General features: G+C 45.6%; 1 protein-coding gene across 1 annotated transcript; it reads left to right on the top strand.

Moving 5' to 3' along the window:
* The first annotated feature begins 4,232 nt into the window (after positions 1–4,232).
* Positions 4,233–10,347, top strand: LOC117749138 (BTB/POZ domain-containing protein 17-like). The gene is made up of 3 exons (XM_034559359.1): positions 4,233–4,329; positions 7,994–8,294; positions 9,273–10,347. The coding sequence occupies exons 1-3, from the start codon at positions 4,233–4,235 to the stop codon at positions 10,345–10,347; spliced, it is 1,473 nt and encodes a 490-aa protein (XP_034415250.1).
* Positions 10,348–10,438: the final 91 nt, after the last annotated feature.

The following is a 10,438-nucleotide window of genomic DNA, read 5'->3' on the forward strand; positions in this document are numbered from 1 at the left end:
CTTCTATCTTTGAGGGGAAACACTGGGTGAATTGGGACATGCAGTTCCTACATTTGAACACAGGGTGGCGCCGTAACATCAAAAGGCTTATAGGTAAGTGCCTGCTAATGAGAACAGGTGTGGATGGGGAAAAAAGGCTTCTTTTTTGTTTATACCTTTTTGGAAAACAAAATCTTTACAGAACCTATAGTGAAGGTTCTAACAAGGTTATTATGGAAACCCCTTTACAGAACCTTAAGAGAAAACTCACAGAAGGTTATTCTTGTAAAGCTAGTTCAGCTTTATATACATTTTATTTCACGGTGTGAGCTGGCTCACACGGGAGCTGTCGTAAGCGTGTTGCCTTCCTTCCAGTTTGCCAGCGTATCTGTTATCTGGTATCTTCTCTCTCTCCCTCTCCTGCTCAGTGTGTCACATGTTTAGCCATTCCTCTGCCTCCCTTAATGATAACAGTAATCATAATACATGTAATTTTGTTCCTCTTCCTCCCTTAATGATAACAGTACACATAATACATGTAATTTTAGTCATCTTCCTCCCTTAATGATAACAGTACACATAATAAATGTAATTTTAGTCATCTTTCTCGCTTAATGATAACGGTACACGTAATAAGTGTAGTTTATTCCTCTTCCTCCCTTAATAAATTATAAAACTGATTTACGGCAGCTGACCTGTCGTAACAACAACGAGTGTTCCCAAGACTGTGGCTCCTCCCCCTCAGCTTCTTGACGGGTGTCGTACGAGTGCCGCTCGTTTTGCCACAAGGAGGACATTTAAGAAAATGTCTGAAAATACAAAGTTTGAAGGTAATATTTTCCTCCCGGTAATACAAAGACAGTAATTGTCGTTGCATTGATGTTTTGTTTTTTTCTACTCGGGCGGAAAAAAAAATCGCGTTTTTAGCATAGCGGCTAACACTAGCTTTAGCCATGTTAATCGACGAGTTAGCTAATGTGTCAATCAACATGGCTAAAGTCAGCGTTAGCCGCTATGCTAGTGTTAGCTAAGCATTAGCGTTGGCAAACACGGAACATATTCACTCTTCCATTCACGTTTAAATTCTGTATAAAATCTGGCAAAAATTGCCATTTAAATCATCTTGCCGTTAGCAGACCGGCTCAATGCTAATTACCAGAAAAGACAAAATGAGCGGAGGCTCGAGTTCACTGAGGCGTTCAGGGGCACTCGGAGAAACTCGAGATGTCGAACGCAAAAGAAAATCCAGAATCTTTTTTTTTTTTTTTAGCACTCCTATTCTTTAACGCATCGTTTAACTTTGTGTTTATTTTATATTATTGTGTTAAACTTTGTGTTTATTTTATATTATTTCAGAATGGCCTAACAGTCTTTGCTGTGGACGAAGCCTCCTGCCCCATATTTCAGACCCCCACCAATCGTGTGTGTGTGTGTGTGTGTGTGTGTGTGTGTACAAGGGGGGGGGTAACGGAGCTGTGCAAGGTGGGGCTCTCATCCGTCCCCGCTCTCCGCTGACCCCCCCCCTCAGCATTTGCAGGGACATGAATGAACCCACAAATCCATCTTGTTCAGCTGTCCACAGTGGGCACCAAGGCGAGAGAGTTCTTACCCCTGTGCAATAAATATCAAGCTGCAGCAGGTACGCAATCTACTTTATACATGAGAGAGTTTACTAAAAGAAAAAACGAATGCAAGTATGGATTTCATGCTTTAGGGAGCTGTTAACTGTTTTTATTGGGTTAGACTAAAAGGTGTTTCTAATATTGTGTCTATTCATACTATATTCATACTAGATTGAAGAAACTCCTCAAAAACAGATTACATGTTAACACTGCTGATGTTCATATGTATTGCAGGGCTGTTGTAATATTACCGGCCTCGTACGGTTAGATGCACAAACATCATTAATGCAAGAAGTGCCTCGTCTGCCTCGTACGCCATGAGTCATGAACCAGGACAGAGGACAGCTGTGCTTTCAGAGGGACATTTAAGTCTGGTAGACTGGATTTTAAATCATTATTTATTATTAAATAGACAAAACACAAATAAATACATATACTACATGAATTAATATTACAACAATTAATAAACTATGTTTAAAAAAATAACCTAAGTCAAAATGATGCCCAATTAAAGGACCGTGTCTCAATTCTTGCCCTGCGGACTTGAGACCAGCCTTCAGGCGATCCAGGACCAGCATCAACGTGCTGATCCAGATGCTTCCCCGAGAAAGACAACATGGGTGGAGCCATGAGATGGAGGTGCCGGTGTGGAGTTACTGGCTGGCCTGTGGAGCTTCCTACAGGGTCACTGCAGACCGTTTTGCAATGCCAGAAGCTACCGTTTGCAGGACCGTCTCATCATCTGGTAGCCCGTCAACACCCCCGCCCCTACAATCACCACTAGCGCCCCCTGGTGGGCCTCCTCCTACATCCCTCTCTTCTCCACCTTAACTTCCGCTTCCGAAATGTAGGTACTTGCTCTAAAATATTGTGATGTTTGGTATTTTCTGCATATGACCCAGCCCACTCTCATGTGAACATCAGTTCATGTTTATAAATAAAACACCTAATGTCACTTTCTCTGAATCAATTTACTTCCTTTTCCTCACGATATTCTTTTACTCTTGTGTCAGTTTGGTTATTTGGCATTAAAATGCCAATAAACATGTTTTTAAAGAGAGAAAACTCCGGTATCATGTGTGTCATCATGTATGAGGTCAACGTGAATAACTGACTGCTGGTGAGATGCAGCCGGTCTGCCCTCTAGTGGACACGGTCTGTAAATACACTTAATATCTACAGTTAGGTTCACCTCAAAGTACAAAACAAACACATTGTCTCACTAGCTGGTCGTATCCAATTAGGCAGAAAGCTTCGGTTTTGGTTTTAAAGGGACTATTTCCTTGTAGAAAGTAGTTCCACTGGATCAACATGTCATTTTTAAAATCCTGTGTTTTGGGAAGTCAAATGAACCAAAAGCTATGAGAGAGATAGCAGGACAAGTAAAAGGAGAATATTAGTGACTCCTCTGGTTGTATAGAAGTCTATGCTTCATGTGTTAAAGCTGCATTCTCTCTCCTGACCACCAGGGGGCGCCTCCTCTGGTTGTATAGAAGTCTATGCTTCATGTCTTAAAGCTGCATTCTCTCTACTGACCACCAGGGGGCGACTCCTCTGGTTGTATAGAAGTCTATGCTTCATGTGTTAAAGCTGCATTCTCTCTACTGACCACCAGGGGGCGACTCCTCTGGTTGTATAGAAGTCTATGCTTCATGTGTTAAAGCTGCATTCTCTACTGACCACCAGGGGGCGACTGGTTGCAAACAAATTTAAAAAGTCCAATTGTATGGAAGTCTATGAGAAAATGAATGAAATGTCTTTTTAACCCTGAAAGGAAGTAAAGGAAACAACATCTTCCTCGCGCGTTTAATGGTTGTGTTTCCTGTCTGTTTATATTAATATTTATATTGTAACTTGTCTCCCTCAGAAAGATATTTCAAAATAAGGGTGAAAAGTGCATTACACTCAGAGCATTAATATCATGGATGCTGTCATTTATTGATACAATGTGCATATCTGTTTATTATTTCTGAACAAATGTATTGATTATATATGTATATTTTAAACGTAAATTAAAGATTTTCTAAGTTAAATGTTTAGACAAAGGCTGTGATATCTTAATACACAACGGGCAACTATGTAATTTCACATTTTGGCCCATTATTATTATTTTATATATATATATATATTATCTTTTATATTATAGATTGTAAATTCTGAAGCAGCTAAGCTGCATACATGTAAATAGTGTTGAGAAATATATATATAAAATAATAATGGGCCAAAACTATGTGAAACGACTTAGTGCCCGTGTGATCAGCGCCTTTAAATAAATAAAGATTAAATAATATTTAACAACAGTTGTAAATGTCGTGTCGAGGTGCCAGCTCCCCCCCCTCCCTCCCCCCTCACTGCCTCCTCGTCCAATCGATATGCAGCAAGCGTTAATACCCAAGGACAGGAAAGTCATGGAAATACAGCCAGGCCTGATTCCACCCACTGATCGATGGTTCTGAGTGTGTGTGTGCGTGTGTGTGTGAGTGCGGCGGGCCGGATGAGGCGAGGAGAACCCCCCCCCCCCCCCCCCCCCTGCCCCACATTCAGACCCAGACCCCCCCCCCCCCGTCCTCCCAGCAGAGAGGACAGAAGTCCAGACAGACGACGGTGAAGACAGACGGACGACGGGCAGAGATGGTGAAACAAGGTGCTCGAGTCCACGTTGGGATGCCGGTCCCGGTCCTGATTCTGGTTCTGGTTCTGGGTCCGCTCCGGGGAGCAGCTGCCGCAGGTCAGTTGGTCGTTCGATGCTCGGACCTCGTTATCCTCTTCGTTTTTTAATGTCGCTGAGCGGAGTTTGTTTGATGGTTTTGGAGTCTTTTCATTTATTAAAATGTTTTATGTTCTTTTTGTAAAAATAATAAGTGAACTTATAGAGCGACGTTTTAGTGAAATGCGATTAAACAGAATATTGATTTACAGAATATTGATTTTACAGCAAAAACATTTCCAGAAGAACTGAAGGTTAACGATAACTAATGTCTTGAAGCTCCATTTAATCTTTATTTATAGTAATAATAAGGGTCCGAAATGGTTTTAAATGGTTGTTGAGCCCCAAACATAATATCTGTATAATGTCTTTTATTCACTGGAGAGATTCAGGCTGTAATAATTAAAATTGCTGATATACAGTAGATATGATACAATCTGGAAATAATTGTTTATATCAAGATCTGACTGCATCGCCGTTATTTGGATTGGTTTTGACGCTGTAAAGGAGTCCACTTAGGGAGGAGGTCTTGGTGGATGGACGGGTCCCACATAGGACTCACAGCCAGGGGTCTTCTGGTATCTGGATCTGGGTTTCATTAAGCTCATTACATCAACAGCCAACAGAACCAACATGTGTATTTTATATATAACAAAGTAATATATTGTTCCCCCGGGGGGGGGGGGGGGGGGGGGGGGGGGCTTCCTTGTTTACTGTGACAACAATCCTTTTAATACAACAACTTAATCCTCTAAGTATTTAAACTTTATTCTCTTTATTCGTGAGCCAAATAGGAGGAGGAGGAGGGGTGATGGTGAGGGAGGAAGGGGGGGGGGTGATGGTGAGGGAGGAGGAGGAGGGGGGGGAGGGGTGATGGTGAGGGAGGAAGGGGGGGGGGGGGTGATGGTGAGGGAGGAGGAGGAGGGGGGGTGGTGTGCTACAATCGCCTCAGTTGAGACAAAGCTTTAATTAAACGTGACCCACAATCCCTCATTATGCATCCGGACGGATCAATGGAGTGGAATTGGATGATACTGGCCTCCTATTGGCCCGATAGATCGGCCCGGTGTCAACGAGTCATCACATGTCATCATGTCACATAGTCAACATGTCATCTAGTCAACTAGTCATGTCAACTAATTATCACATGTCATCTAGTCATGTCATCTAGTCATGTCAACAGGTTATCACATGTCATCTAGTCACCGTGTCATCTAGTCATGTCATCTAGTCATCATGTCATCTAGTCATGTCAACAGGTTATCACATGTCATCTAGTCATGTCAACAGGTTATCACATGTCATCTAGTCACCGTGTCATCTAGTCATGTCATCTAGTCATCATGTCATCTAGTCATGTCAACAGGTTATCACATGTCATCTAGTCACCGTGTCATCTAGTCATGTCAACAGGTTATCACATGTCATCTAGTCACCGTGTCATCTAGTCATGTCAACAGGTTATCACATGTCATCTAGTCACCGTGTCATCTAGTCATGTCAACAGGTTATCACATGTCATCTAGTCACCGTGTCATCTAGTCATGTCAACAGGTTATCACATGTCATCTAGTCACCATGTCATCTAGTCATGTCAACAGGTTATCACATGTCATCTAGTCACCGTGTCATCTAGTCATGTCAACAGGTTATCACATGTCATCTAGTCACCGTGTCATCTAGTCATGTCAACAGGTTATCACATGTCATCTAGTCACCGTGTCATCTAGTCATGTCAACAGGTTATCACATGTCATCTAGTCACCGTGTCATCTAGTCATGTCAACAGGTTATCACATGTCATCTAGTCACCGTGTCATCTAGTCATGTCATCAAGTCATCTAGTCATCTAGTCATCTAGTCATCTAGTCATCATGTCATCTAGTCATCATGTCATCTAGTCATCATGTCATCTAGTCATCATGTCATCTAGTCATCTAGTCATCATGTCATCTAGTCATGTCATCTAGTCATGTCATCTAGTCATGTCATCTAGTCATGTCAACTAGTCACCACATGCCATCTAGTCATCATGTCATCTAGTCATCTAGTCATCATGTCATCTAGTCATCATGTTATCATGTCATCTAGTCATCATGTTATCATGCCATCTAGTCATCTAGTCATCATGTCATCTAGTCATCATGTTATGTTATGTCATCTAGTCATCATGTCATCTAGTCATCATGTCATCTAGTCATGTCATCTAGTCATGTCAACTAGTCACCACATGCCATCTAGTCATCATGTCATCTAGTCATCTAGTCATCATGTCATCTAGTCATCATGTTATGTTATGTCATCTAGTCATCTAGTCATCATGTCATCTAGTCATCTAGTCATCATGTCATCATGTCATCTAGTCATCATGTCATCTAGTCATCTAGTCATCATGTCATCTAGTCATCATGTTATGTTATGTCATCTAGTCATCATGTCATCTAGTCATCATGTCATCTAGTCATCATGTTATGTTATGTGATCTAGTCATCATGTCATCTAGTCATCATGTCATCTAGTCATCATGTTATGTTATGTCATCTAGTCATCTAGTCATCATGTCATCTAGTCATCATGTCATCTAGTCATCATGTCATCTAGTCATCATGTTATGTTATGTCATCTAGTCATCATGTCATCTAGTCATCATGTCATCTAGTCATCATGTTATGTTATGTGATCTAGTCATCTAGTCATCATGTCATCTAGTCATCATGTCATCTAGTCATCATGTCATCTAGTCATCATGTTATGTTATGTCATCTAGTCATCATGTTATGTTATGTCATCTAGTCATCATGTCATCTAGTCATCTAGTCATCATGTCATCATGTCATCTAGTCGTCATGTCATCTAGTCATCATGTTATCATGTCATCTAGTCATCATGTTATCATGCCATCTAGTCATCTAGTCATCATGTCATCTAGTCATCATGTTATGTTATGTCATCTAGTCATCATGTCATCTAGTCATCATGTCATCTAGTCATGTCATCTAGTCATGTCAACTAGTCACCACATGCCATCTAGTCATCATGTCATCTAGTCATCTAGTCATCATGTCATCTAGTCATCATGTTATGTTATGTCATCTAGTCATCTAGTCATCATGTCATCTAGTCATCATGTCATCTAGTCATCATGTCATCTAGTCATCATGTTATGTTATGTCATCTAGTCATCTAGTCATCATGTCATCTAGTCATCATGTCATCTAGTCATCATGTCATCTAGTCATCATGTTATGTTATGTCATCTAGTCATCATGTCATCTAGTCATCATGTTATGTTATGTGATCTAGTCATCTAGTCATCATGTCATCTAGTCATCTAGTCATCTAGTCATCATGTCATCTAGTCATCATGTTATGTTATGTCATCTAGTCATCATGTCATCTAGTCATCTAGTCATCATGTCATCATGTCATCTAGTCGTCATGTCATCTAGTCATCTAGACATCATGTCATCATGTCATCTAGTCATCATGTCAACATGTCTAGTCATCTAGTCAACATGTCATCTAGACATCATGTCATCATGTCATTATGTCATGTCATCTAGTCATGTCAACTAGTCATCATGTCATCATGTCATCTATTGGTCGGCACATACAAACATAACTGTTTGTTGTCTAAAACTACCGTCAGTATTATTTCTTCTCCATGCTTCCACTCCTCCACCAGGCTCACTGAAAGTTGACACCACCCAGGACGCCGGCGGTGGTGGTTCTGGCGCGGACACCATCAGCCACTCGCTGACCCTGGTGCAGCGCCTGGAGGCCCTGCTGCTGCAGGGCAACGGCAGCGACGTGTCCCTGAGGGTGGAGACGCCCAGCGCCGACGAGGTGAAGGTGATCGCGGCTCACGCGCTGGTGCTGTCACTGCAGAGCGCCGTGTTCGAGGAGCTGCTGCAGAGCCGCAACGGCAGCACGCTGGTCCTGAAGGAGAGCGCCGACTGCGCCGCCGTGTTCGACCGGTTCATCAGGTGGGAGCGCGTGAGCCCTCGCGGTATCTCGCCATCAGGGTGTCTCGCCATCAGGTGTCTGTGTCTCGCCCTCAGGGTGTCTCACCCTCAGGGTGTCTCGCCATCAGGTGTCTGTGTCTCGCCCTCTGGATGTCTCGCCCTTGTGTGTCTTGTGTCTCGCCCTCAGGGTGTCTCGCCCTCCCCTCAGGGTGTCTCGCCCTCCCCTCAGGGTGTCTCGCCCTCAGGTGTCTCGCCCTCGGGTGTCTCGCCCTCAGGGTGTCTCGCCCTCCCCTCGGGGTGTCTCGCCCTCGGGTGTCTCGCCCTCAGGGTGTCTCGCCCTCCCCTCGGGGTGTCTCGCCCTCGGGTGTCTCGCCCTCCCCTCAGGGTGTCTCGCCCTCGGGTGTCTCACCCTCCCCTCAGGGTGTCTCACCCTCGGGTGTCTCGCCCTCTGGGTGTCGGTCAGGTCGTGACGCCTCCCCCGACAATCGACGATGTCCCAACGCGGACCGTAACGGACCGATCGGTGAACTGCAGCTCCCACCAGACACCGAGGAGCCCGAGCTGCCGCAGCGATCAATAACACGATCTATTCTTATCTCAAATCGCTAATGAGGTCGATTAAAACCTGAACTGCAGTAGACCGGAAATCTCTGGAACTTTTCACCACAAAATGAAATTTAAAAAAGCGTTTTAAATCTTTGAGGTCTATTTACTGTATTATCACCTAAAAATAAGAATCTTTGTGTTTTAATGACCTTAGAATAAGTCGTTTATAGTCTGCTATGTTGCTACGGAAGCCCAGAACGGACAAACCAAACCCTGGCTTTTGATAGGGAACCAAATAGCTGAAAGAGGAAGAATATTAGAGATTAACTGTTTGCTCACATTAGCCATTAAAAGCTTTACAAGTTATGAAATGGTCACATTCTGTATTCATGTCATGTGACACAATAGGTTAACAATAACGTCCTCTTCTTCCTCTTCTTCCTCCCTGAGCAGGTACCTGTACTGTGGGGAGATTTCCCTGCGTCTGGACCACGCCACTCCTCTCCACAAGCTGGCCGCCAAGTACCAGGTGCTGGGCCTCCAGCAGGGCATCACCCAGTACATGACCCAGAATCTGGCGCGGGACTCTCCCTCGGGCCACGTGGCGGGCTGGTACGAGTACGCCCTGCGGGTCGGGGACTCGACCCTGCGGGACAGCTGCCTCCAGTTCATGGCCTGGAACCTGTCGTCGGTGCTGCGGAGCGGCGAGTGGACGAGCGTCGGCGGCCAGCTGCTCATGTCGCTGCTGCGGCGCTCGGACCTCGTCCTGCAGAGCGAGATGGAGCTCTTCGCGGCGCTGGAGGCCTGGATCGCCCACAACGAGCCGGACGGCCTGACGGCGGAGAACATGCTGAGGGCCGTGCGCTACGCCATGATGCCGCCGCGCGAGCTCTTCCGCCTGCAGACGCACTCGGCGGTCCTGGCTCGCTACCAGGAGTCGGTGCGCGACCTGCTGTACATGTCCTACCAGTTCCACTCCGCGTCGCCGATGCACATGGCCAAGTTCTTCGACGTGAACTGCAGCCTCTTCGTGCCGAGGAACTACCTGTCCCCGCTGTGGGGGTCCCCCTGGATCATCGGCAACCCGTCGCGGGACGACCGCAGCACCAGCTTCCAGACCCAGCTGGGGCCCAGCGGCCACGACTCCAGCAAGCGGGTGACCTGGAACGCCATGTTCTCGCCGCGCTGGCTGCCCGTCGGCATGAGGCCGACGTACGCGGAGGCCGGCGCCATGCAGCCGACGCGCGCGGAGGGAGGGCGCCCTCGAATCATCGTCACGCCGGCCACGTCCAGCGCGGACTTCGCCGGGGTGAACTTCCAGAAGACGGTGCTGGTGATGGCTCAGCAGCAAGGGAAGGTGGTGGTGAAGCACGTCTACAACTTCCACCAGAGCACGGAGGAGACTGGGGACTTCCTGGCCGAGGCCGACCTGCACCGCCGGACGTCCGAGTACCTCACGGACAACTCGCTCTTCCTCCACATCGTGGTGAAGCCGCTGTACCAAACCCTCATCACCATCAAGAACTGACCCCCCCCTCCCCCATATATCACGTCACGGGGAGACGGCCGACTCGCGACATTTTTGAGAGCGTTTTTGTAAAAATGCGTCTTAAAGAATT

The sequence above is a fragment of the Cyclopterus lumpus genome, chromosome 19 (assembly GCF_009769545.1).
Source record: "Cyclopterus lumpus isolate fCycLum1 chromosome 19, fCycLum1.pri, whole genome shotgun sequence".
Taxonomy (NCBI): Eukaryota; Metazoa; Chordata; class Actinopteri; order Perciformes; family Cyclopteridae; genus Cyclopterus; species Cyclopterus lumpus.

Bases quoted from the DNA above. Each gene is read 5' to 3' on its own strand.
- LOC117749138 (XM_034559359.1), top strand. From the start codon at position 4,233: ATGGTGAAACAAGGTGCTCGAGTCCACGTTGGGATGCCGGTCCCGGTC. The intron at 4,330-7,993 runs GTCAGTTGGTCG...CTCCTCCACCAG, and splicing joins CCGGGGAGCAGCTGCCGCAG to GCTCACTGAAAGTTGACACC. The intron at 8,295-9,272 runs GTGGGAGCGCGT...CTCCCTGAGCAG, and splicing joins GTGTTCGACCGGTTCATCAG to GTACCTGTACTGTGGGGAGA.